The sequence below is a fragment of the Meriones unguiculatus genome, chromosome 18 (assembly GCF_030254825.1).
Source record: "Meriones unguiculatus strain TT.TT164.6M chromosome 18, Bangor_MerUng_6.1, whole genome shotgun sequence".
Lineage (NCBI taxonomy): Eukaryota > Metazoa > Chordata > Mammalia > Rodentia > Muridae > Meriones > Meriones unguiculatus.
Window position 1 is genome coordinate 22,566,415 of NC_083365.1, and position 27,318 is coordinate 22,593,732.

Sequence of the window (27,318 nt, forward strand, 5' to 3'; positions counted from 1 at the left end):
CAGTAGAGAATGCTGCATCTCAAGTCACGGCACAGCGAAACGGAGAACGACCAACTGTGAGAGCCCTTTATTGGCTTGGACCGGCTGTGTAGGAGCCAGGGACTGTCCTCTGGCTAGCCTGCCCTCAGCTCATGGCCCAGGGCAAGGCCTCAACCGGGGGCAGCTGAAAGCACCGGGGCAAGGGCCTGCTGTACCCACCCAACTGGAGCGAGGCTGCCGAGGCTGCTCGCGGTCCGTCGGTGTGGGCAAGGAAGTTGACAATACGCAGAGATGGGCATGGCAGACGGTGATGCAAGGACACGGTCGGGGCACATGGCGGTCTCCAGACAATCTACACTCCGTCCGCGAGTCAGCGCAGGCAGGTCAGCCCTTGTGCAGACACCACACCAGCGTCTGGCCCACCCCTGTCATGCTCAACACACGGAAGCCCACTAGTTCCAGCTTGTCCAGGACTATGCGAGGGGGGTCATTGACGTAGTATTCGTAACTGTGAAGAGAGCAGGAGAGCGGCGTGAGGCAGCGGTCAGGTACCCGTACAAAGCTGGTGTCCGCTCGGTCGGTGCCAGGCTTGTCTGCTGGGCACCTGCCCGGGGACAGGGGCAGCGCACACCCCCTGCTCTGCTCTTTGCTACAGACCTGTTTTACCCTCAACACTGCGATGAAGTACCGTTGCTATCCCTGCCCATACATGAGAAAGCAGGCCCTGCCTGCCGTGAGTAGCAGGCCCATGGTGGCCTTGCCACTGCCGTGTGTAAGTCCAAGTACCCACTGAGTAGTCTTGGCCCCTCTCTGGCTGCCCTGCAAGCCTGGAGCAGCAAGTTGGCACCTGATAGCACCTGGATCCATGTGCCATTGGCTGGCACGGAGAAAAAAATTTTCCCTTGAGTTGTAAAGCCCACGAAGCAGATAAGGGGTCCAAACGCCAAGCTTGGCATTTTGAAACAAATGTCTCATGGCAAGACACGGGGTTGGCTTCTCCCTGCCTTGACCAAGGTGCTGCGATCTGTTTGTCTTCTCTTCCCTTCCTGCACTTGGGGCTCTCCTCAGTTCTTCTCAGGATCTCTGAACTCGCTTGGTGCTTCTCCCCATCCCAGTAGGTGGGATGGTTTTAGTGAGAACGGCCCCCACAGGCTCATGGATTTGAATGCTTGGTCCCCAGATGGTGGAACTGTTTTGGGAAGGATTAGAAGGTGTGGCCTTACTGGAGGAGGCGTCACTGGGCTTTCAGCTTTCTAAAAGGCTGCTCCAGGCCCAGTGGATAAGATGTAAGCCTCTCAGCTGCTGCCCTGGCACTATGCCTGCCTGCTGCTGCCATGCTCTCTGCCATTTTGGTTATGGGCTTGCTCAATGCAAGCCCCCAACTAAATGCTTTCTTTTACACGTTGCTTTGGTGGCTCAAATGAAAATAGCCCCCAAAGACTGATATATTTTAATGCTCAGTTACTAGAAACTGTTTGAGAAGGATTAGAGCTGTGGTCCTCAAACTGTAGATCATGACCCCTTTGGGGTTGTCAAATGACCCTTTCACAGGGTCACATATCAGATATCCTGCATATCAGATGTTTACATTATGACATTCATAACAGTAGTAAAATTACACAATTTCGAAGTAGCAACAGAACAATTTTATGGTTGGGGGGTCACCACAACATGAGGAACTGTATCACAAGGTCAGAGTAGGAAGGTCGAGAACCACCGGATTAGAAGGATTGGGGTGTGTGGCCTTGTCAGAAGGAAGTCACTGGGTGTGGGTGCTGAGGTTTCAAAAGCACAAGCCAAGCCCAGGGTCTCTCTCTGCCTGCGGCCTGCAGATCAGGATGTAAAGCTCTCAGCTCCTGCTCCATCACCTGCCTGTTGCCGCCATTCTCCCCACCATGCTCATCATGGACTAATCGGCCAAAACTGCAAGCAAACTCCCAATTAACTCCTTGGTCATGGTGTCCCCTTCACAACCACAAAACACTAGGACAGTGGGTGAGGAAGTAGAAAGGGAAGTGGTGTTCAGACACAGGGACGATCTGAAGGATTCTGAGGGCTGCGCCAATTGCCGGGCAGCCTGGGAAGAGGCCGCAGGTGTCCTGCCGTCACTCAGGCAGCCCTTCCAAGGTGAAGCTGGTCTTCACTGATGGGCTGCAGCGGAGAGGACGAGGCAAGACAGTTCATTTCCAAACTCAGAACAGGCTGTTCCAGACTTCCACCAAGGATGAGCTGCTGTGTGATAGAAGGCTGGGGGTTTGTGGGAAACTCTGGGCCCTACAGTGGCTTTTGCCTCAGGGCTTGGCGGTTGTGTAAAGGGAGAGGCAGGACGAGGCGCTGCGGGGGAGAAAGGGACCCGAAGGTCGCCTCTACTTACAAGTTGTTCCCCAGGACGCTTCTCTTTGAGGCCCCGAGGTACCTCATCAGCTCCGGATCCGAATCCTCATCACCCACCATGGTGGGGCCCACCTCCTGCAAGGTAAGGCACAGCAGGGGCTCAGCCGGCTGCCAGGCTCCCTCCCCCCCGCCCTGAGGAAGCTATAGGTGAAGGGGAAGCAGTACTGAGGGTCCCCTGAGGCGGAGTGCGAGGTAAGAGGGGAGCAGGGGGGAGCCCTCCCGACTTCCTACACAGCTGCCTCCAAACAGCGCCCGCCTATTGGCCCCTGCAGGCCAGGTGTCACCAGCTATGTTTCATGTAGATTGGCATCACCTGGAGAAGGAAAGCCACGCACACATGCGTCCACACAAAAATGTGTGCACGAGCAGGTGCGCTGACACCAAAACGGAAAACAACAGAAAGCCCCATCGCACCTTCCTAGCAGGACTGCTCACAACAAGCTAAAGGCAGGAGCAGCCCGGGGCTCGTCCTTGATGAGAAGTAAAACGTGGCCAGCCTTAGTCAGGCGGTGGGGGCCCATGTCTTTGATTCCCAGGACTGAGAAGGTTGATACAGGTGGATCTCTGTGAGTTTGAGGCCAGCCTGGTCTACAGACTGTGTTCCAGGACAGCCAGGGCTACACAGAGAAACCCTGTCTTAAAAAAAAACAAAAAACACAAAGCCAACCAAACACCAAACAACCCTATTATTTAAGAGCCAACCCTGGTGGAACACGCCTGTAATCCCAGCACTTGGGAAGCAAGACCAGCCTCCAATATATAACAAATTTGAGGCCAGCCTGTGCTACATGAGACCCTGTCTCAGAAAAAAAAAAAAAAAAGCAAAAAAGCTTAATTATTATATGAGGAGGATATTTCCAAGCTCTCCAGAGTTTCTGAAGGTCTTGGGAAAGCGCCCAACAATCCAGATCTTAACAGCTGCACACGTTTTTCTCCCCGCCCCCTTTTATTTTGTTTTGTTTTGTTTTGAGACGGGAGTTTCTCCGTGTAGCCTTGACTGTCCTCGACTGACTTTGCAGACCAGGCTCGCCTCGAACTCACAGAGACCCGCCTGCCCCTGCCTCCTAGAGTGCTGGAATTCCAGGTGTGGGCCACCACGCCCGGCTCGACCGCACCCGTTTTCAAACCACTGCCCTCTGTGGCACTAGCCGAAACCTCTCCCGTTGCCGGGAGCGAGGGGTGTGCCCTCCGCTGGGCGTTGGAAGAGGACCATGGCGCGCCCTGCTGTCCAGCCCGGGGAAGAGGCGTCACGCAGCCTTTGGAAGTTACAAGGGGGCTTCGGGGGGCAGCCGGGACCTTCCCCCACCCGCAGCCGAGGAAGCTGAACCTCTCCCCGGGCCGCCCGCAGCCCCGTCCCTCGCCTCTAGCCCCGAGTTCGGTGCAGCAGACCCAGCCCTTCCTGGAAGGGGCGACAGGTGTTCGGGGCGTCAGTGCTCGCGGCTCAGCGTGGCCTGGACCCCGGGCTCCAGCCCTCGGAGGGGGGGGGGTCCTCCCGGAGCTCCCCGGGCCCCGCGCCCGGTACTCACCATACGGATCTGGGTGCTGATGAGCAGATAGGGCATGCTGCGTGGCTCGGGCTGCCCGCGGCCGCGGTCCCGTTACCCCGCGCTCGGCCCGCGGGCGGCGCTCGGCGGCGGGGCGGACCCCGCGCGGGCCAATCGGGAGCTCGCGCCGCGGCCCCGCCGCCCCGGAGACCGGGAGGCGGGCGTGTCCCGGCGCGGGGTCGCCCCTCCGCCCTCTCCCTGCAGCACCTCCGCGCTCAGGCTCCAAAGTCCGGTTCCCGCCCGTTCCTCCGACGGCGCGGGGCGCCCGGCCCCGGCCGAGAACTTCCGTGCGCCTGGACGCGTCGGGCTCCTCTGCGGTCCCTCGGCTGCGGCTCCCTGCGAGCCTGGGGCCCAGCACCTGCGCGCCCGGCGGGGTGCCAGCCCGCTGGCTGTAAACACGCGGGAGCCGCTCCTCCTGCCCCGCGCGTAGATCACGGGGTGACACCCGGGGCGCAGACTCGTCCTCTCGCTGAACCTGCTCCCCGAGGGAGGGCGGCGAGGTCACGGGCAGCCGGTCCACGCCCTCGTCTAGAAGCTGCCGGTTCGGCATTCCTCAACGCACACGCTGTGTGATTGGCTCCCTGAAAAGCAGAGAGGGCCAGAACGTCGTGGAACACCCCCCCACGCCCGTCCTGGAAACCTGCGCTTCTCACCCAACTGGTCTGATTTATTTATATCGTCCCCTTCCGGCCCGGGACAGCTCTGGCACCCCCACAGTTTGGCTAGAGGGGTAAAGCACAATACTGTTGAACAAAAAGCTCTTTAACCGGGAAGGCAGAGGCTGAGGCTCGAGGTTGAACTCCCAGTGCTGAGAAGGGGGAATAAAAACCTCATCGTGGTCTGACACGGACTCTGTTGCCTGCTCTTTGATCACTTCTCCCTGGCGCCTCGCCAGGCCACAGGAGAGAAAAGGATGCGCTCGGTCTTGATGCGACTTGATGTGCTGGGGAGAGTGGGGGGTGGGGGATGGGGCTCCCCTTTTCTGAGGAGTAGGGAAGGGAGGAGAGGGGGAAGAGAGAGGAAGGGTGGGACTGGGAGGAGGGGAGGCAGGGGCTGCGATTGGGATATAAAATCAATCAATCAATCAATCAACAGATCCATCCTCGTCAAAGGACCTGTAAAGAACTCCTACACGGCCTGAGATGTAGCTCAGTCAGCTCAGTGGTACAGTGAGTTTCATCTTCAGCACCACACAAGGCAGGTAAGGTGAAAGGTAAGCCGGAAGTGGGAGCTAGAATAAAAGAAACCCTTTCTCCTTTAAGTGGCTTTGGTCAGAGTATTTAATCTCAGCCACAAGAAGGTTGTCAGGATTGGCAGCAAGCGTCTTACCCACTGAGCCTTCTCCATGAACTTCATCTGTAAACCACTGCCTTACAGTTAAGAGAGAAAGGAAGAAACTTAAGATGTGTTAAGCTTGTCAGGTGTGTGGTGCACAGCTGTGGTTCCAGCTGCTTCGGAGACTGAGGCAGGAGGATCACGTGAACTTGGAAGTTAAAGACCAAGATTCCATGGTGGGGGTCATGGTGGGTCACATCTTCACAGCGCTGATCCCAGTAAATCAGGAGACACGGATGCTTCAAGTTCAAGGCCAGGCTGTGTTGCAGTGTGAAATCTGTCTTTAGGAGGGACCCCTGCTCTTTCAGTTCCCAGCACCCACGTTAGGTGCTTCACAACTGCCTGTAATTCTGAGGGAGCCATTGCCCTCTTCTGCCTCCACAGGCACCTGCTCACTCACATACACATAAATAAAAATAAGTCTTAAAAGAAAATATTTCCTTCTCACAAAAAAAAAGGGAAGAAAAGACTGTAAAACCCAGGTGTAGGTGAGGCGCTGGGGGTTAGGACTGCCTGCCAGCTGAGAACACTTCTGCTGAGATCACAGACTGTGACTGACCCAGTCAAATTTCACCCCCCTCCTGACAAAACCAAACCTCTCCCAGATAAACCAGGCCGGGGGTGATGGACACCTGTAACCCCAGCGGCCCAGCGGGCTGAGTCAGGAACATGGAGTCTGAGGGCAGTCTAGGTCCCTTCACCTTGAACACGCTCCGTCTCATCTCAGAAGCTAAGCAGCTCTGCTCCAAGCTTGGATGATCGCCCCGGAGGACAGTCTGGGCTACACAGTGAGGACTTATCCAAAAATGAAAACCAAACAAACGTTACACAAAGTTCCGAGATGGGTAAAGCCAAATGTTTTGTTGTGTGGCTTGAAAACAAAAGTGTCAGTTTAAGCTTAGAAACGTAAAGGAGCCTTATTTTGGGGTCTTGGGAACTGCAGCTTGGGAGAGATAGGTTTGGGTAGGCTCTGAGCCAGTGTGGCAAAGCAGGTAGGGAGGGTGAAGCTCATAGTGAGGAAAACCTCTGAACTCATTACAAGATCCTTATATTAGTCAGCTTCATGTTACTGTAATGAAACACCTGGGACACTTAACCTATAAAGGGAAAAAGGTCCCGCATCTGAAAGGTGGAAGGATGAAGGACTGGGAATTTAGGCCGACTTGGGCTACATAGAAAGATTGTCTCAAACAAAACAAAACAACAACAAAAAAACCCAAAACAAGTGAAGGGCGTGACTGATTGTTGTACAATGGTGAGAACTCTAGTTTGGAAACCAGAGTCTATGTGACAAGATAGATGTCTCCACAAAAGCCTGCAGCCCACCTTCAAGGAAGGCACAGGCAGGGGGACCTCTGGCTTCCAGCCTAGATGAGGCAGTGTAAGCTCTCCCAGGTTCAGGGAGAGACTGCTTCAAAGAAACAGGTAACGCACACCAGAGGACGCTCAATGCCCTCCTCTGCCCCCATCGTGCCGCACACGCGCCCACAGACACACCCACTGCTAACTAGAGAGAGAGAGATCACTTTGACTGGCGTGGTAGAGTCCCATCTCAAGAGCAGGTATCCCCATCAATATGAGCTTCCGGGGAGGACTGTGCGCCGCGGTGGGACGTGAGGGTGGGATGAGGCGCTCAGAATCCAGGCAGTGGGGTCTAGACTGAGGCTGGGGCCTCCAGCTCTCCACAGGGGCTTGCCGCTGTGACGAAGACCTTCCCTAGGCCCCACATCCTAGAGCTTCACCATTTCCCAGGAATGCCACCCTCCAGATCTAGTCACTGATGCCTAGACATTTGAGGGATGCGCGACCAAACTGTAGCCATAACTAAAATTGTTCGGCTAAGCACTTAGGAGGCGGCGGCAAGAGCAGCTTGAGTTCAAGGCCAGCCTCGTCTACAAAGTGGAGTCCTGTTAAAATAAGAACAGAAGGGCTGGAGAAATGGCTCTGTGGTACTGTTCTCGAAGAGGACCTGAGTTCAACTTCCAACGCCCATGCCAAGCAGCTAAAAACTGCTTGTAACTCCAGCCTCCAAGAGATTCCCTAACCTCAGGCACATGCCCTTCTACAGACATACACATGTTCGTGTAAACAAATAGTAATTAAAAATATTTTAAAAACAAAGTCGGGCGCAGTGGCACATGCTTTTAACCCCAGCACTCAGGGAGGCAGAGGCAGGCGGATCTCTGAGTTGGAAGCCAGCCTGGTCTACAAAGAGAATCCAGAACAGCCAAGAAACTTTGTCTCGAAAAAAAACCAGCAACAAGATAAATAAACGGGTAAATAAACAATTATTTAAAGAGAAGCTGCTTGTGAAACAATAAGAATGTAGAAGTTGTTTGACTTGGTCCGTGTGACCCACAGAAATGCCGACTGTGTGGACCAGCGGAAATGTCTCTGAGAGTCCAGTAGCAGCCTGATAGGCATCTTGAATCTCTGGGCACTGTAATTATCTGCTGTTCCAGAGGCGCAGATGGAGGGCGGGGCTCAAGCTCCCAGCAGAAGCCTGAGCCCCTTATGGCATCCTGACTTCATTTTAAAAGCCTCTCCCCTGCCTTTACCCTTCTTTTCTCATCTTTCCCCCCTTCCTCCTTTCCCCCTTCCTTCCCCTCTCCAGTCCTCCCCCCTCCATCCCTCTTCTTCCCCCTCTCCTCCCTTCTGTTTCTCCATACTGGAGGTCCCCTTGGTAGCCCAAGATACCCTAGAGTTTGCTATCCTCCTGCCTCAGTCCCTAGTACAGAAGATTATAGTTACATGTCTGTATAGTCTGGCTGGAAAGGATCCTTCACTGTTCCCATAGTGGTGTTCCTTTTATCTTCACAAACTGTGTGGTCAAGTTAAAAAAAATGGATGGATAATATACTATCCAAGGAGCCATTACCTCTGAGACAGACAGGAAATGGGCAGGGTAGAAGGGTGTACGGCGGGGGGGGAGGGGCGGCTTATGAATGCTAATTTTTTTTTTTTTAAGCACGGTCTCTTCATATAGCGCATGGTGGCCCGGAGCTCATTATGTAGTCGGGGGCTGGCTTTGAATTCTGAGCAATCCCTCTGCCTCAGGCTTCCAAATCCTGGGACAACCTGAGCGAGTCACCGCAGATGGCTTATGTAATGCCCGGGATCAAACTTGGGGCTTTATGCCTTCTAGGCAATCCCTCCATCAAGGAGTGACAGCTGAGCGCTAAAAATACGAATGTGTGTGTGTGTGTGTGTGTGTGCGCGTGTGTGTGCACATACGTGTGCTGATGTGTGAGCTGTGTGCATGTGCGGAGGCCAGAAAGGACTGGTCTCCTCTGTCGCTCTCTGTTTATCGCATTGAGTCAGGGTCTCTTCCGGAACCTCCTCTTGATTTCTCAGCTATCCACGCGGAGATTCGGTTATAGGTGTGTTGGGGATCTGGTTTGTCCGGGGAGATGTCTGGCATCCAACCTCCCCTGACAATTGATCGCACTGCCAGTGTTCTTTACCAGTCCCTCCCCTGCCTTATTTGGTGAGACTCAGTCTCTACCCGAACCTGCAGCTCATCCATTCAAGCAGGCCGACTGGCCAGCGAATCCAGGGATGGGCCTTCAGGCCCATCCTCCCCACCAGCTCTAGGTCACCATGGCCAGGTTTTACTCTGCTGCAGAGGACCCAAACTCAGGTCCTCATGCTTGCATGAAAGACACTTAACTAAATCACCTCCCCAGCCCCAAGGATTTTTTTTTCCCTGTGTGTGTGTGAAAGAAAGAGATAGAGAGATCGCAGGGCACTATAGTGTAACCTCTCTGGGCAGAGCCAGCTGGATGAGGCTGGTGTCCTGTGCAGGAGTCTGGGGTCTGTTTACCTCTCCCAGCTGGGCTGTGTCGGGGCGGGAAGGAGACCGAGGAGGATGCCAGGGCTTGTTTTACAGCATGCACAAAACTGGCCTCCCGTGGATGCACCGTCTGAATGGCCCACCACAGTGCCCACAGTGCCAGCTTCCCAGGCAGTCTTACTCCTGCCAGATAACATCTTTAATATCCAGGAGGAAATTAATTCCCTGCCTGAGCTGCCTGCCTGCCCCCTACCATGTCCCCTTCTTCCTGTCAGCTTTTATAGATTGCTTCTGCAGCAGGGCACAGGGGTGCTGGAGCTGAACATAGCATATGAACCCACTCTCCTCCCCCTCTCCTCCCTGTTCCCTTCCTTTGTCTTTTTGAGACAGTCTTGTTCTGTAGGCCAGTCTGGCCTTGAACTTGGGTTGGTTTTCCTGCCTTTGCCTGGGATTAGAGTGCCACCATCCCCACAGCCCTGGCCCAAAGCTAGGGCTCTCTGAGTTTTGAGACAGCTGCTTTCAGTCCTTTCTTTCCACTGGTGGTTTCCAGGAATCAGACTCGGGTGAACTGAGGGGGTCGTCCTCGGCAGCAAGCACACTTACCTACTGAACCATCTCACTGCCCCCCCTTTTTAAAAATAGGGTCTTATGGTACATTAAGTTCCACAAATATGCATAATTACTATGTGTCAATTTTTGTTCATTTTCTTTTCTTTTTCTTATTAAATTTTTATTTTTTTATATTAGTGATGGAGACAATTAATGAATGATGAGGGGCACAACAGATTTTATATGAAAGAGGTTTATTAGATGTAGATGAAGAGAGGGAGAAGGGAGAGCAGGACATGATGGGGGAAAGAGAGAGGGGAGCCCTGACAGAGAAAGGGGAGAGGGGCAAGAGGCCAAGAGCAAGACAGACAAGAGAGCAAGAGGGCAAGAGATGCTCTCTTTAAGAGGCAAGGTAACCATGCCTTCCAGGTGTGGCCACCTGGCCGGTGACACATGTGACATCATAGGTTGCTAGGCAACCCAGAAGCAGGTTCCTAAATACTAACAATTAGTTTATTCATTTTTGTATCCCAGCTGTAGCCCCCTCCCACATTCCCTCCCAATCCCACCCTTCCTTCCTCATCTTCCCCCATACCCCTCTCTAAATTCCATCTGACCCTAGCTTACCAGGTCTCACCAGTACTGGCTGCATTGTCTTTCCCTGTGGCCTGGTCAGGCTGCTCCCCCCTCAGGGGGAGGTGATCAAAGAGCCAGCCACTGAGTTCTTGTCAGAGACAACCCCAGTTCCCCACTAGAGAACCCATTGGATACTGAACTGCCAGAGGTGACATCTGAGCAGGGGTTCTAAGTTATCTCCATGCATGTTCCTTCGTTGGAGTATCATTCTCAGAAAAGATCCTTGTGCCCAGATTTTTTGGTTCTGTTGCCCTCCTTGTGGAGCTCCTGTCCAGGTCTTACTATCGCTCCCTTTTTTCCTAAGATTCCCTGCACTCTGCCCAAAATTTGCTATGAGCCTTAGCAGCTGCTTTGATATACTGCTGGGTAGAGTCTTTCAGAGGCCCTCTGTAAGAGGCTCCTGTCCTGTTTCCTGTTTTCTTTTTATTCTTTAATGCATGGTAATTTTTCTTCCAGATTCATTGCTTTCACAGTATCCTATTCCAATAAGTTTCTTATATTTAGAAGGAAGGAATGATGGCCCATCACATAAAAACCACTAGGATTTCTTCCATCAAAATTACTTGTGAAATCTCTCCCACTTATACCACAGTTAGGAAGATTTTGTCTTGAGCACAGTTAGTTCTAAGACACTGTTTTCCAAACAGTGCACAGCGCCGCTTTTTGCCCCGTTTTCAGTTTGCTTTGGTTTTCTGAGGCTATTTCACTGGATCATCAGTTTCCCACACTTTATCTGAAAGGCCCTGTTGGGTTTGCAACATCCACACTTGTGCTTGTTCTGGCTTGAGGATGCTATCGGATTAACGTGTTGATCTATCCGAGGGCCACAGGAAGGGAGTCTTCTCCATCACCATTCTCTATACAGCCATCCTATGCTAGGTTCAACAGTCATCGCTCCTCCCAGGAAAAATCCACCCAAGACGGTGTTCCCACGGTCCATCTCGGCACCCTGTGGGAGATGTCTGTAAGTCCAGCAGAGAGCAAATGAAGAGGGAAGCTATGGCCCACAGAATATGAGATTCAGCTCCACAGCTCCAGGCTCCTTATCTCCACTCTTCAGCAACATCCGAGGTCAGTTACCGAGGTCAAATCTTTGACAGGAGACTGGGGCCAGATTACAGCACTGGCTCTTTTGACCTAAGGGAATATGGGAGACCAGGAGACCAGGGCGACTGGCAGGCTCCCACCGGATCAGCTCTGTTAGCCCAGAACTCCTTGGAGCTGCTCCAAGCTCAGGAAAGCAGCTCTTTGGGTGACCTGGAGACCAGAATGGTTCACTCCACACCTGGGTGATTACATTACCAAACAAAACTGATAGGTCTCCATGTTTAAGGATCCCCAAGTTAGGAGAAAGTGACTGCAAGAGGACAATAAAGGGTAGAATACAAATAAAATACATTGTACACATGTACAAAAATGTCATAATGAAAGCCTGGCTCGGGGGTGCACGCCAGGGATCCCAGCACTCGGGGAGGCGGAGGCAGGTGGATCTTTGAGTTCAAGGCCAGCCTGGTCTACAAAGTAAGTGCAGGACAGCCAAGGATACACAGAGATAATCCTGTCTTGAAAACCAAAACCAAAACAAAACAAAATGAAAGCGGCTATGCTAAAATACTAGTTCTTTTCTGTGCCCAAAACTTCTTTTGAATGTGGAGGTCCAAGGACACGAGTGTATGTCCTTGTCTTCTGTTTTGTTGGAGGCAGGCTTCTCTGGAGATCGTCCTGTCATCACCGCCCTTCTGCCTGTAGGAGAGCTGGGATTACAAGCACAAGCTACTGTGTCCGGTGTTTGCATGGCTTCTGGTGTTTAACATGCATTGTTATGCTTGTATAGCAAGCACTTTACCAACTTTGCCATGTCTGTCTACTGTCCATGCGGCTACAGTGTTGGTTTTTTTTGGGGGGGGTGTGTGGGGAGACATTGACACAAGATTTCTCTGTGTAGCCCTCCCTGGCTGTCCTGGAACTCTGTAGACCAGGCTGGCTGCAAACTCAGAGAGCTTCCTGCCTTTGTCTCCTAAGGCCTGGATTAAAGGTGTGTGATGCCACTCCCCTAACTCAAAAAAGTTTAGTGACATTTTAAAGGTGAGAGGCAGAGGTAGGTGGATCTTTGTGAGTTTCTCCTGATCTACAGAGAGAGTTCCAGGACAGCCAAGGCTACATTGCAAAACCCCATCTCAACAAACAAATAAAAACAAAATACAAACAAACAAACAAAAAAGAAGACAGTGGAAGTATCTAAGTCAGCCCTCCAAAACCCCTTAACTCTAGTTATCTATCGATCCTTAACTCTGTGTCTATCTTTAAATTGTGAGATACTTTCCACATATCCAAATACATTCGGAGCCAGACGAATCATGTAACTTAAGAATTTGGGGAGGCCAGAGGTTGGCTTTATGGCAAAGACCCATAATGTCAGCTGCTGGCAGAGTAGCGATTCAGAACCAGCACAAGTTCGAGGCCTGCCTGTGCTACAGAGTGAGTTCAAAACTAACTTGGGGAAAAAAAAAATCTGCTCTCAAGATTAAAAAATAACCCACAGCAGAAAAAGAAAGAAAAGAGAAAAGAAGAAAAAGAAAGAAAGAAAAAAAAAGATTGGTGATGTGGTTTCGCGGTACAGCATTCGCCTAGCATCTGTGAGAGCTGCGATTCCGTCTCTAAAGCCAGAGGTGGGGAAGGAGGTTTTGGAGGTCAATCCTCCCGCTCCAGCCTCCCGGGCTGGACGCGGGTTTTCGTCAGCTGGCAGACGTCGGGTCCCAGAGATGGAGGGACAACTTGTGGGGAACCGACAACTGACCCGCTGTAATTTCATCTGGCGACGGCGCTGTCGTTTAGGGTGCAGTAAGCAGTTTGAAGGGAAAGATCCGTAAGGGAATACAGCGTCAGGAAGGGGTGGGGGTGGCGTCCTGCAGGTACGGGCTGAGGGAGATCTGGGCGCAGCACCGGGGGACACCCCTGGTGGGGTGCCCGATGCGTCTCCGCCAGCCCCGGGCCGGTAGCCGCAGCTGTGGCCCCGCCTCCAGAGTCCGGCTGGGAGGCGGGGCCCTGTGCGTCACTTCCCCGCGCCTCTCCCCGCGCTCTGAGTAGGCGGCGCGGACTGAGGACGTCACGATCATTGACAGCGTGAGGTTGTGGTGGCTGCTGCTGCCATGGTGGCTGGCGGCTGGGTAAGGGTCTGAGCTGCTCTCCTGCGGGCTGGAGTGACTTCGGGGGAGCCGGGAGGCGCGAAGCCGGACCGCGGGGGCGTCCGTCTGCTCCGGGGGCTGCGGCACCCGAGGGGCCCGATTGGGGGAGGCTGTGGGTAAACCGTGGGGGCTCATGACTCTCTCTCCCTCCCTCTCGGTTCGCTCCCGTTTCTTACGCTGCCTGCAGGTGCACTATGTCTAGACTGGGGCCCCTGGGCGGCAGCCGCGCCGGGCTGGGACTGTTACTTGGTACTGCCGCCGGCCTTGGATTCCTGTGCGTCCTTTACAGCCAGCGATGGAAGCGAACCCAGCGCCACGGCCGGAGCCACAGTCTGCCCAACTCCCTGGACTACGTGCAGCCTTCGGAGCGCGGACGCCAGGGTAGGAGCACAGATCATTACTGATAGCCCTGGGGCTCGGGCTGGCTCCGGGGTGGTGGAAGGGTTCAGTTTCATTCTTTTAGGAAAATGTATCGAGAAGGAAAGCTGCACTCTTTTTCTCTGATTCCAGAAAAACAGCGCCGGAAGAAGACTGTGTAGCTTTCACTTTTAGTTCTGGTCACGTTCACGAGTGTGTACTGAGGGCATTTGAGAAGTTGTTGGTTGAGGGGTACGAGAGACAGAGGGAGAACCTGAGAGAAGGAAAAGGAGCAATCTTGTAGGAATTAAAAGCGCTGGAGCCTTGAATATATTATGTATCCAGTTCTGAAGGGCTTTTGGAAAGTAACCCAAGTTTTTAAAATCCTTTTTATGAAGGAGATTTCAGAGGGATGATGTAACTTCCTCAAGGTCGTTAACAGAGCAAGTGGCAAAGCTGGACCTGGTCATCTGGGCCAGTGTACTTTCCATAACATGGGCTGTGAGCAGTCATGCGCCGGAAGCCAACTGGTTGAAAGCCAACTCTAACAGATGAAATGGGTACCGTTTTGTAAAAAAACCTTCGGGTTAACTTGTTTAAGCAAAGTATCTGAGGCCTCGAATCATTCCCGTTATTTGGGTAACAGAAGATCGTTTAGATACTCACATTCCATGCTGACTGGAAATGTTTTCTCTGACCATTGTAGTCAGAAATCCTCTTATTCCGTGTTAACTGGGAATGTTAGTTCTGCAAGAGTGTTTTTTCACGCTTATCAAACCCCGGATTGCAGCTGTCAGAGTTTGATAACATGGTGGTAACGTGGCATGGCCAATGTCCAAGGTCCTGTCTTTTTCCCCTTCCCCAGTGCTTAGTTCATTTGTAATTTCTTAGTAATAGTTTGTCCCCCGAGGTTGGGAGAAGGCCTACATACTCTAGGATCTTCCTTGCAGTACCTTGAACACTGCTGGCCTAGACTGCTCCTAGATTTCCTTTAACGGGGGATAGACATGTGCATGCCTGCTCTGTGGCCCCTTCTTGAGTTCTTCCCTCCTGCATGTTCAGTTGCTTTCACAGCTACCAGGCCCCTAATATTTCACTGAACTCCGTTCAGGGTGAGCAGATTGATCGTGGTAACAGTTTTTGTTGGTTTTCGTTTTTCTTCATGGAGTTTGGCCAGTTTTTTCTATGGACCGTTTCTTGGGGACTGCCCATCTTCTTTCTGCTCTTCTCTGATAATACTAATTAGGGCCTCAAGAGAGGCAGTTACTATTCATTGAGAGGTCAGGATTTGAACAAATCCAGTTTTTGTTGTACTGTATAGTTGGTATTATTGACTGCCTGGTATTTGGCACTATAAGGCCAGAGACTTTTCTTTTTGTATTTTTAAGACAGGTCAGGCTGGCCTCAGACACTGTGTAGCTGAAGCTGGTCTTAAACTCTTGATCCTCCTGCCTCCACATCTGAGGTGCTACCACTCCTGACCAAAGGTTCTTTGACTCTAGCATAGCAGCTGCCCTGCCTTTTAAGAACCACACTCTTATAGGTACTTTCCATTATCGGCTGCGTTCTAAAGGTTCTTCAGACCTTTAGGGTGTGTGTGTGTATGTGTATGTGTGTAGGTTGCGGGAGGCACATGCCACAGCACTTCTGTGTGGAGGTCAGAGGACAGCTTGGTTCCCTCCCTCCACCATGTGGATTTTGGGCATGAACTTAGGTCATCAGCCTTAGGAGCATGTACTTCTACATTGAGTGAGTCATTTCGTCGGTCCAGACTTTTTCTCTGGATAGTGACTTGGAACTTGTATTATGACTTTGCTGTGAAATGCAGGCTCCCAGAGGCTCAAATTCTTCTCTGTAAACTGAACTCTAAGAGAAGTAAATGGCCCAGTGTAGTGTCTCATGTCTTTAAACCCTACTTAGTTCCAGGACAGCTGGAGCTACATAGACGCTGTCTCAAAAAACAGAACAAGAGAAGCAAATGCTCTAGAATTCTGGTTGTTTGTTTTGTTTTCTTGCTATATCCCATGGGTGTCTGTCTCCTGTTCCCCTTGCTTCAGTGACACAGCTGCGGCCTATCCCAGGTGAAGCTGGAGATGCTTCAATGCTGCCCAGCCTCCCACAGGAAGGGCAGGAGAAGGTGCTGGACCGCCTGGACTTCGTGCTGAGCAGTCTTGTGGCACTGCGTCGGGAGGTGGAGGAGCTTCGGAGCAGCCTGCAAGGGCTGGCTGGGGAGATTGCTGGGGAGGTCCGGTGAGTGACCTGGTCCTTCAACTTTTCCTGGCTCCTATAGCTTTTTCAGCCAGAGTGTTTTCTGCTCTGTGTGGTCTCTAAGGAACAAGCCCGCTTTATGGTTGTTAACCTGATGTGGGGGAGGCTGCACATCTGGTCCCTCCCCTTTCCCAGTATGCTGCTGCCCCTGTATCTGTCACAGCAGCTCAGCCTCTGCTCTTCCCAGTTCAGTCTGCCAAAAGGTGGCCTGAGGACCTGCCTTAAAAGTAAAAGTAAAGTCCCAGAATTTTCTCCTGTCGTGGTCCTTTAATGAGGGAGGAGTGAGGGAAAGACAGGCTTGGGTCCTAATGTGCCCTCTGGGATGGTACCTGCTTTTCAGATCTCATATAGAGGAGAACCAGAGAGTGGCTCGGCGGCGCCGGTTCCCTTTTGCCAGGGAGAGGAGTGACTCTACTGGCTCCAGCTCTGTCTACTTTACTGCCTCCTCGGGGGCTGCGCTCACAGATGCGGAGAGCGAAGGAGGGTGAGTGGTCTCTCCTGGAGGCAGTTATGGCTGCAGCTCCATTGTACTTGTCAAAATACTGTTTATCGCAGTCCAGACCAAGGCCCTGTAAATAATTTTGAAGAAGAGTAGGAGTATGACTGGATGGAAACAACTTCCCAGGTTACGCTGTTCAGACAAATGGGAGTGTCAGTGCGGGTTATGCTGTATATCCGTTTTTTTTTAATTGATTTTTTTAAAAACACATTTTATGTATATATTTTGCCTGCATAGCCCAGAAGAGTAGCAGATCCCCCTAGAACCAGAGTTACAAATGGTTATAAGCAGCCATGTGGGTTCTGGGAAGTGAACTTGAATCCTTTGTAAACCACCTCCTCAGCCTAGGGCTTTTTATTTTTCTTTTCTTTTTACATCATTTTTATGGGCATTTTTGGTGTCATCACAAGGACTTGTGTTGTTTTATAACTTCATGTCTTTCCTTGGGTGGTTGAGCAGTGTGTGCCCAACCTGTGAGCCTGTTATGTGCTTCCTTTCCCTAGGTGTCACTCTCCTCTCCGGGTGCATGGCCCACATTCCCTTGCGTTTGGACAGTGGGGAGGTGACCGTCTTAAGTGCTCAGCAGATCTGATGGTGGGATGCGCCATGAAGTAGGACAGTAGCAGGCAGGACAAGCTTTGTCAAGCTTGCTCAGGGGAAGGGCTTTTTAAGTTTGAACCACAGCTCCATTGTGAAACTTTGGTCATAAGGACAGTCTGATGCTGTTGGTAGCAGCATCTACCCATATATGCAGATAGTGCCAGTCATCCAGCTGGTCTGAGAGTTACAGGCTGATTTGAATACTAGGTGGCCCAGGTCAGAGAACAGCCAAGCTTCTGTTACGTCAGAGTGGCTGAGTTAACTAGAACCTGCCCATGGCAACTACAAGTTAAAATCAGCCACTCAGAATTCTCGTGAGCAGATTCATCTCTTTATCGGGCACACCTTGTAACACTAGCTACCATTTGTTTTTTACTTCCTCACATACTCTGTTAAGCACTTTAGCAGTATTTTCTTACTTAATCCTCAAGATAATCCTATGGCCCAGGTTCTGCTCTTCTGTTTTCCAAAGGGAAAACTTGAGCTTATTCAGATTTGACACTCAGACCAGGATTATACAACTCCCAAGCTTCGATTTAGCCTGTCTGCTGCTAATTCATCCTAAAGAGCTGATTGGTCTGCAGCCATGTTTGAGGCTATGATCTGAGGAGTGGCTTGGTCTTCAGGGCACATAGGACTTCCACAGGCACATATTTGGCACGTAGCCCTTGGGAGTTCTTGCCATTGACTCAGATGCCACAGCTCACTGCCCTGGAAAGGCCTGAGGTGCAGTAGCATTTTCTCTTACTTTGTCTTGTTTTGGGGTTGTTATTTTCTCCTGCGTCTTTTATTTCTCTTTTCATACTGGGGATCAACCCCAGGACCTCCCATGTGCCCACCCCCTCATTTGCTTTTCCTAAAAAAAATAAGATAAATTTTCATGTTCCTGCTATTAGTCTTTAATGGCAGATCCCCATCCCCACCCCTCAGCCAGGGTTTCTCTGTGTAGCCCTGGCTATCCTGGAACTGGATCTGTACACCAGACTGGCCTTGAATTCAGAGATCCAATTGCCTCTGCCTCCCATGTGCTGGGATTAAAGGTGTCTGCGTGGTTTAGTCTCAGATGTGACATCTGCTCCGATGCTTCTTGAAACAAGTGAAGCATTTTTTTGGTGCCAAGGATTGAACTCAGGGCTTCATGTGGGCTACTGCACAGCACCCTGACTGCCCCGCCCGAACAAGCGCAGTCTTGCTGCAGAACTCTGCCTAGCCTTTGTTCACTGTTTTTGCCGTCTGGGTGTCTGATTTCTAATTGTGCTCTAAAGGGCTGGTAGAGCTAGTCTTTTTTGTGTGTTTGAGACAGGGTTTCTCCGTGTAGCCTTGGCTGTCCTGGAACTTACTCTAGAACAGGCTGGCCTCAAACTCAGAGATCCTCTTGCCTCTGCCTCCTGAGATAGAACTAGTCTTTTCGTTTACCCCACAGTGCTCTGCCAAGAGGTGCTTCCTTAGACCATGTTAGAGAAGGAGCAAAAATGACACATTTGGGTTGCAAAGAAAGAACTGATACCCTGGGACTAAGAATCAGCCTTCTGAAGCCTGACAAACCAGGTCACCTGGATGCAGACCGGTGGCTGAGCCTCATTTTTCATTTGTATGATCTGTGTATGTGTGCGCCTGGAGGTTAGAGGACTAAGGGTATTCTGTTTATCACTCTTTGCCTTATTTCCTCCAGACAGGGTCTCTCCCTGAACTGGGGTTAGCTGGCGGCCAAGCCCTAGCCCTTCCTGTCTCTGCCTCCCATAGCACAAGTTATAGGAACACAAAACATCATCTGGGTTCTGGGGATTTGAACTGAGGTCCTCATGATTGTGCACCAATTAACTGGAGTTAACTGATGGTTGTTGGTTGTGAGCCATCTTGTGGGTGCTGGGAACCAAACCTAGGTTTTCTGCAAGAACAACAAGTGCTCTTAACCACTGAGCCATCTCTCCAGCCCCTGATTGACCTTTTTAAGAGGGAAGAACTGAAGGAGAGCTTTTCTCAACTCAAAATGTAAAACTCAAACCATTCATGATTTTTTGTTTGCTTTTATTTTTATTAAAGAAAATTTTAGTACAGAAGAAAGGCTGGGCAGTAACAAGAACACCACCAACAGTCCTCTTAACTGATGATTTAAAGAAACTATGTAGACTTGTGGGGTCAGTCAAGTATGGTAGTACAGACTAGTAATTCAGCATGCAGGAATCTGAGGCAGGAGGATCAGAAGTTCAAGGCCAGTCTAGAATTTCAATAGTAAGCTTGAGGCTAGCTCAGACTACTTAGTAAGACTTAAACAAGTGACATAAACAGGTTAATCTCCAAGGATCAGTGGGCCAGAGTGGGTGCCTTACTGAGTGGGGTGCTTACTGGAGCACCCATGGCCACAAGGAGCAGAGTAGGTCAGCTAAGGAATAGACAGCTTTCTTAATTACAGCATCACTGCGCTTGGCCCCGTGACTGACCCTGTGGCATGTGAAAGCTGGTGCAAGACTCTGTGGCTTAGCTGTCTGGGGCAGCGGCCATAGTGAATAAGTTTTTGTCATGGTAGGTGCCATACAGGTCAAGGGAAATTCTGAGAGGAGGTCACAGACTCTGAAATGACTTTAAGCAGGTGTACTTTTAGGGAAGGAGAGAGTTTCTTTGAGGGTATTCTATTGAGAGCTACAATCTTCTGTTCTCTCTTCTGGGACAGATTTTTCTCTGTGTAGCCCTGGCTGTCCTCAGACTCAGGGATCTGCCTGCCTCTGCCTCCCAAGTACTGAGATTAAAGGTGTGCTGTGCTGTGCTGTGCTGCTGGCAGCTGCAGTCTCTTTAAAAATTATTTACATATTATTTTACACTTTCATCATGTGGGTCCTGGGACTCAGACTCAGGTCATCGTGCTTAGTACCATGTGCCTCTACTTGCCAAACTCTCTCACTTACCCTGTATTCATTCTTCTAAATAACAAATCTGAGCTTCCAGATGTTGACTGTCAGTGGCAGAGAATCACCGTGCAGGCTTATGAACTTACTCCCTGGGAATTGTACCAGCTTCCCAGGCATCCCAGCTAAGCATTTGCATCTTCACTCCTTGAACACTTATCTCCATTACTGACAGCCTTTTTGCTTAGGACCTATGCCTGGTCATGTCTGAATGTTCCAGGCTTGGCTCTCTAATGAGAATTAGGTCAAAGAAAGTAGTCAGCAGCATGAACAGACATATGGGAAACTGAGTCTTTAACTTCTAACTCATCATCTCTGTGAGGAACACAGCAAGGTAGCTCAGTCTCCTGTCCACTGTGGGAATTTTGTTTCTCTTGAGTGCTGCAATTAACAGCCTTGGGGCATGACAACCAAGTGAAATCCTCTCTGGTAGACTTCCACAAGGGTTGGAGATAGAAGGTAAGGGAATGTTGCAAATGGAGTAACTCTGGCACATAGCAAATCTCTTTTCAAGACCTTAGAAGCCTATGGATTGTTGCCATGTGGGGGCTTCAGCTTGGTGAGACAGAACTTGAGGTGGAGCTGAATGCAGAGCATTCCCTGTTTCATGGAGCTCTATTAGCTTTCGTGCTGATGGCATCAAGGCCCCTTCTTACCTCTACAGCTCCCTGACTATGTAAGTTCTGGCCTTTAAGCCCAGAGAAAAGGCAACAGAGCCAGAGCAGTACACCCTGGGAGTGCTGGAGGTACAATCTCCCACTTGAACTTTCTCAGCATGTGCTCTTTTTCTAGCAAAGACCCACTAGGATATCAAGCTCTCCACACCAGTTAAACTACTCACTACCTATTTTACTTTGGCCCTGGCTGGGCAGAGTAGGCCCTGGTTTGATTTTCTCATCTGGGGAGGTTATTGTCCAGGCTCAGTTGGAATGTCTCTATCTTGCCCTTGTACAGTCTTGTTCATCAGTACTCAGATTGGAGATGAGGTCTGGTACTTTTCCTTGGTTCTTTAATCTCTAAGCTCTTACTGCAAACTGCTAAAAGATACTAGAATGATCTTTAAATATCATGCAGGGTTTTTTTTTTGTTGTTTTGTTTTGAGACAGGGTTTCTTTGTGTAGCACTGGCTGTCCTGTAATTCCCTCTGTATACCAGGTTGGCCTTAAACTGGGATTAAAGGCGTGTACCACTGCCTGGCTCATGCAGGTTCTTATAGTTGATACTCTTAACCAGCAGCAGTCAACTGTTTATAGACTGGAGCTCCAACTCTGTGTACTCACTTGGTACCTTCTGAAGCCTCACCCATGAGGCTTTCTAGATGATAATGCTTTTGCTTTCAACATTCAGTCAGATGGCAGGCTGTCTCATATGGGCACACTTTCTTGTTTGGTTGATTTCTGTTGGCCACAGGAAATCTGCCTTTATTCTTCACTCCACATTCCCAAGGCCCCTCTCCAGTCATTGAGGTTTGGTTGTTGACTTGGTCACAGGTACACGTGTGAGAAAGACTGGAGCGGTGTGAGGCTGCTACTCATGACCCAGGCTGGCACTCACACAGGTCATAGCTTCTGGCAGATGTCTTTGGCTGATAAGGATGATTAACAAATTCTTAGCTCATCAGCTCTACCTGTATTTTTAAGGCCATTTCTAACCCACCTCCCCAATATTTCTGTTGTTGGTGGTGTGTTTGTGTTTTTCCAAGACAGTGTAGACCAGATGGCCTCAAACTCAGAGATTCACCTGCCCCTGCCTCCCAAGTGCCCAGGCTGGCTTCGAATGTGCCATGCAGCCAAAGGTTACCTTGAATTCATCTTCTTGCCTCTATTTCCCAAGTGCTGGGATTATAGATGCTGTCAACATACCCAAACTGCAGCCTACTTTTTAAACTTTTTCTTCCCATTCTTGTTTTCTGCAGTTTGAGTAGTAGCTAAACAGAGGGATCTTATATTCGACCCTGACCACCAGTCCACAGTTGGCTCGATACTGCTTTCTTCCCAGATCATTTCCCTAGCTTATAATTCATGCTTTCTCTTGAAGACTAGTTTCTGCCCTTCCATAAGAAATGGCCTGGCTCAGTGGACAATGCTGAACAGCCCCTCTTCTGTGGTTGGAGAATAAGCCCTAGTAGTGAGCTGAACAATCCCCGTCTTTAACCCTGTCACTTAATTCTCTGCCAGTTTAACCCTGTCACTTAATTCTCTGCCAGTTACACAACAGCCAATGCTGAATCTGACTATGAGCGGGACTCTGACAAGGAGAGCGAGGATGGTGAAGATGAAGTGAGCTGCGAGACTGTGAAGATGGGGAGAAAGGATTCTCTGGACCTTGACATGGAAGTAGCTTCAAGTCCAGTGTCTGGTACCTTGGAGGATGATGGCTCTTCAGGCCTTGAGGATGTGCTGCCGCTCCTGCAACAGGCAGATGAGCTGCACCAGGGCAGCGAGCAGAACAAGCGGGAAGGCTTCCAGCTGCTGCTGAACAATAAGCTGGCGGTGAGACTCCTCCCTTGAATCTGGCACTCCCAGGGACTGAGAAGACCCATGTGGTTTCTATCCCAACAAAACAATATGGGAAAGCAGACAGGGTGAGACAGCTGCTTCTACATATCTCCCAGGTTGCTTATCCTTTCCCAGAGGCCCTGAAGCTAGCATACTGCCTAGCCACTGCTTCCTGCCCCTGAGAAAAGGGCTTTTAGAGGAGGGGGCTCCTGTAGAACTCTAAGGAACACTACCTTTCTGCAGGGGTAAAATGTGCAAACAACCAGAATACCTACCCCCACTCTGCCTACATAATTTCATCAGTTTTTCTTGAGACAGAGTTGAATCTGCCTGCCCTACTTGAAATTTCTATTACAAATGACATTGTGTAGGTCAATCAACAATTCCCACAGGTTCACAAACCAAATTTATTCTGTAAATTCCTCCCTGAAATTAGATACCACCCTCCACCCCTTGAGGCACGTCTCACTAAGCAGCGCTGGCTGGCCTCAAACTCCTACAGATCCACCTTTCTCTGCCTCCTGAGTGCTGTGATTAAAGGTGCACGCCATCATGCCCAGCAGAATTCTGTCTTCTTATGAGCAGTTTCGTATTTCAGCCCAAGACTTCTTTTGCTGTGTTGGAGCTGACCTTTCTTCCTGGCAATATTAGGAGACCAAAATGTTCTTATTCTGCGATTGTGCAAGCTATCAACCAGAGATGGTATTGTCAGTGAACTGCGTGGCCAGTTGTGTAGGGGGAAGGCTATGCACAGAGGGTGCCAGATGTCAGTGATTGTACCACTGAATTGGAAACAAACCTACGGCATGGGGAGAAAACCAGGGACCCTGTTCTTTATGGCTGAGAAAACTCATTTATTCCTTTTTGATCTGTAGTATGGAAGCCGACAAGACTTTTTGTGGCGCCTGGCCCGGGCCTACAGTGACATGTCAGAGCTTGCTGAGGAGGAGAGTGAGAAGAAGTCATATGCCCTAAATGGTAAATGCCGACAGGTGTCTGACGGGAATGCAATGAGCTGATGTAGGCCCAGCTAAGCCCATTTGCTCGAGGTCCCGGGGAACCACCCAGACGCTGCCAGGACAGGAATAGTATAGTTATTCAGCAGGGACAGACTGGCTTCCAAGGCCCCTTACTTCCTCTGAAGATAGCATAGTCTGCTTTTCTGCTCTTCACAGTGACCGAGTAGCATAGGTTCTTGTTTTAAATGTCTATGCCATGGTCACACTATTCTCTGCTTTGACTTCCCAACCAGAAAGAAGGGGTACCCTTTTCTTGGTGGGGAGGAGGGGGGCAGTTCAAGACAGGCTTTCTCTGTGTAGCCTTGACTGCCCTGGACTCACTTTGTAGATGAGGCTGGCCTCGAACTCAAGAGATGCACCCACCCCTTCCTCCCTGAGTGCTGGGATTACAGGCGTGCTCTATCTTAACTAGAGGAAGTTTATGCCTACTGCTTAGGAATCTGGAGTCATTGGAAAAGAGATTCTGAAACTGAGTGTAGTATGTATTTGTGCACCTAAGAGAAGCAGTTTGGGAGACTATTGCTGGCTTATGTAAGTCTCTAAGAGCCATTCAGTAAGTCTGTTTCCTGAGTCCCTACTTTGAAAGGAAGAATGCCAGCTGAACTGCGCCTGTCTTAGGACTTGACCTGTCAATTATCAAGTGAGAGAAACCCAGAATTAAAAGAAGAATGACCTGGGTGTGGCAACTCACACCTGCTATCTCAGTCCATGGGGGTTGGGGCAAGAAGGCTGCTGTGAGTTCAGGTTCAGTTACTTTTTCTCTTCAAAGGTTTCTGATTTCAGCTAGGTGTTAGTGGCATATACGAGGACCCAACATTTAGGAGGATCATGAATTTGAGACTAGCTTGAGCTCTATAATGAGACCCTGCCTTAAAAATAAATTTTTGGAGGCAGGTTTATCTCTTCTGGAACTGGCTACATAGACTGGGCTGGCCTCTAAATTCCAGCAATCCTTCACCTCTGTCTTTAGCCCCTAGGGTTGCACCACTACACTCAGGGAAAACAAAGGTTTGTGGGTGTTAAACAGATGGTTCAGCAGTTAAGATCACTGGCTGCTCCTCCAGAGGACGTGGGATTAGTTCCCAGCACCCACATGGTGGCTCACAATTGTAACTCCAGTTCTAGGTAGGGGATCAGATGCCCTCTTTTTGCCTCTTTGATATACATGTGTTGCAAAGACATATCTGTAGGCAAAACACGCCTAGATATTAAAGTTTGTTTACTTCTTAACCAAGACAGGTGATCACTCTGATCAGCATCTGTGCTCCTTTGATCTCTTGGTACCAAAAGGATTTTCTCTGACCATTTCTCCATTTCCCCATAGAACTCTATTCTTCTTAAAAGTCTGAGGGGGATATAGTAACACATGGCCATAATCTCAGCACTGGAGAGGCCTGTGGCTTGATAGGCATAGTGAGTTTCAGGCCAGCTAGCCATTTAGTGAGATAGTGGTTTCCCTCCACCCCCGCCCCTAATCCTTTAGTCTTCCATGAAGATAGTGGTAAGAGGATGGATTACAAGCCCCACTCCTTTTTTGGAACAACTGGCTTTCTTTTTAAGAATTTTATTGGCTTTGTGGTAGTGGCACAGCTCTTTAATCCTAGAACTTGGGAGGCAGAGGCAAGTAGATCTGAGCTCAAGACCAACCTGGTCAACAGAGAAACCCTGTCTTGAAACAAAACAAAACGACAAAACTGAAGATTATCAAATCACGAACACTTTTCTGAATAAAATATAAACATACCTAACTTTCTATGCAATCTTAGTGATACATAAACATCCTAAGCCTGTGTACACTTTCCAGAATAAGGTTTGTTGAAGACAGTTTCTGTTGGTTTTTCTTTCACATCTGAAATGTTAAAATTGACTTCAAGAACATTAAGTAGGTATAAAAAGATGGTAGGTTGGAGCCAGGCACAACACAAGCTGTTATCTCAGTACTTGGGAGGTGGGAGCAGAATCTCAGGTTCAGGGCCAGTCTGAGCTGCACAGGGAACACATACCTCAAAATAAAAACACAGAGATAGCTCAGGCTCACACTGGTAGGGATGGGGAGCATGCAGCTGAAGTGGCTGTTCTTCCTGCACTGCTGCTGGTGGACAGGAGCCTGTGTTAACTCTGGGTCTATCTGTCTTGTAGGAAAAGAAGAGGCAGAGGCTGCTCTGAAGAAAGGAGATGAGAGTGCTGAAAGTCACCAGTGGTAATGCTGTCCCACAGACTTTTAGGGAGAGCCAGAGGAGACCCTAGGCTTTACCCTGGTCAGAGGTGTTTACTTCAAGAACCAGGAGGGGGACCACTAGCATGAATTTCTGCAGAATTTCAGGGATCAGGGAGGTAACTTTTGCTTTGGAGAGTAAGGCAAGGGAACATACAAGCTTTATTCTGCTGGGCCAGGAGAACTAGGTATCTTTCCAAGAGTCACTCTGGCCACAAACTTCCTTCTTAGCTCTTCAGGGAAGCTGGAACAACTTGCAATTCCTGTCCTGCAAGAGCTCTTTCCCCAGCTGTGATCCCTGGCTGGTGGTACACATTGGCTTCTTTTGCTTGGTTTGCATGAGAAAAAGATGTGAGCTTACACCCAGGAAGTTCAGTGATTAACTTATTACCTTATTGGGCTGACAGTATAGACAGTTCCTGTCTAGCACGCATAGGCCCTGAGTTCCAAACTCAGCACCACACAAAAATAAACCCAAGACTCCCCCAGTGAGTCCTTTTGTAATCTCTTGGGAGACAAGTTCTGCCAACTGACACATGCCAAGGCCAATTCATGTCCTGGGCCCTGATTCCAACATGTGTTTTAGTTTTTAAAAAGAGGTTTGTTCTTTCACTGTCCTCTGCTTTTAAAATCTCTACCCTCAGATTATAAGATTAGAGACTGTGTTTTGCCATCTAAGGCTGAAACTTTCCATGCAAAGATTTTGCACAAAAGCCAGGTAGCTGTATCTAGGTGCCATTACTTTTCCTTGGGCTCTCAGCTCTCAAGGATGAAAACCCAGTCCTTTGGATTATACATGGAAATCCTTTTCAGGTGTCTGATACAAATCGCCCATGCCCCCAATATTTGGGGAATATATGAAAAAGAAACTTGGGCATGGGAAGATATCTGTTGTCAACTTTGCTTCTAGTACTGGGTGTTTCGGGGCAAAGTTCAGGTAGTAATGTCTTCTGGTTTCTATGGTGTGTGGTGCTGGGGATTGAAGTCAGGGTCTTGTACTATGTATTTTACCACTGAACTGTCCTTAACAGTTTAGATTGGGGGTGAGGGTGGAGAGGTGGCTCAAGTAGATAAAGGCACTGTTAGGGCAAGCCTGAAAGTTATAAGGAGAGAACTGAGTCTATAAAGTTGTATTCTGACCTCCACATTGTGTATCATTGAATGTGTCTATAAAAACACATTAAATTAAAAAATTTTTAAAGGGCTGGAGAGATATAGTTCAGTGGTTAGAAGCACATACTGCTCATCCAGAAGATTCAAGCTCAGTTCCCAGGTTAGATGGCTTGCAACTAACTCCAGTTCAGTCTGATGCCCTTCCTGGACTTCGTGGACTCTGTGTTTATATGCGTATAGCTACACAGAGACACATATTAAAACCACTAAGCTTGTAATCTAACTACTTTTTTCATGTTTTTCTGATACTTGTGACCATACTGTATGAAAATAAGGTAATGTAAAGATCCAGGTTGAGACCTTGTCTGTGTTTTTGTTCAACACAGGGGTTTGCTATAGTAGCCCTTGCTACTCTGGTACTTAAATATAGC

The 27,318-nt window shown here is 49.7% G+C and overlaps 2 protein-coding genes across 3 annotated transcripts in view; one reads left to right on the top strand and one right to left on the bottom strand.

The window, feature by feature from the left end:
• Window positions 1–52: 52 nt before the first annotated feature.
• On the bottom strand, window positions 53–4,029 carry Gchfr (GTP cyclohydrolase I feedback regulator). The gene is made up of 3 exons (XM_021640566.2): window positions 3,900–4,029; window positions 2,354–2,448; window positions 53–487 (listed from the first exon to the last, which is right to left on the bottom strand). Exons 1-3 carry the CDS (start codon window positions 3,933–3,935, stop codon window positions 364–366), a joined length of 255 nt encoding a protein of 84 aa, XP_021496241.1. The 5' UTR covers window positions 3,936–4,029; the 3' UTR covers window positions 53–363.
• A 9,243-nt stretch (window positions 4,030–13,272) lies between these two features.
• The window catches only part of Rmdn3 (regulator of microtubule dynamics 3), a 28,012-nt gene continuing 13,966 nt past the window's right edge, over window positions 13,273–27,318 (top strand). For both annotated transcript variants that reach the window (XM_060371844.1, XM_021640582.2), the window contains exons 1-7: window positions 13,273–13,397; window positions 13,603–13,796; window positions 15,830–16,022; window positions 16,381–16,524; window positions 22,249–22,534; window positions 23,416–23,518; window positions 25,699–25,759. In XM_060371844.1, the coding sequence (XP_060227827.1) occupies window positions 13,610–13,796; window positions 15,830–16,022; window positions 16,381–16,524; window positions 22,249–22,534; window positions 23,416–23,518; window positions 25,699–25,759 (974 nt within the window). In that variant the 5' untranslated portion in view covers window positions 13,273–13,397; window positions 13,603–13,609. The remainder of the gene's footprint in view (window positions 13,398–13,602; window positions 13,797–15,829; window positions 16,023–16,380; window positions 16,525–22,248; window positions 22,535–23,415; window positions 23,519–25,698; window positions 25,760–27,318) is intronic.

Coding starts and splice junctions, on each gene's coding strand:
- Gchfr (XM_021640566.2), bottom strand. CDS start 3,935: ATGCCCTATCTGCTCATCAGCACCCAGATCCGTATG. Junction 2,449..3,899: donor TCAGCACCCAGATCCGTATG/GTGAGTACCGGG, acceptor CTTACCTTGCAG/GAGGTGGGCCCCACCATGGT. Junction 488..2,353: donor AGCGTCCTGGGGAACAACTT/GTAAGTAGAGGC, acceptor CTCTCTTCACAG/TTACGAATACTACGTCAATG.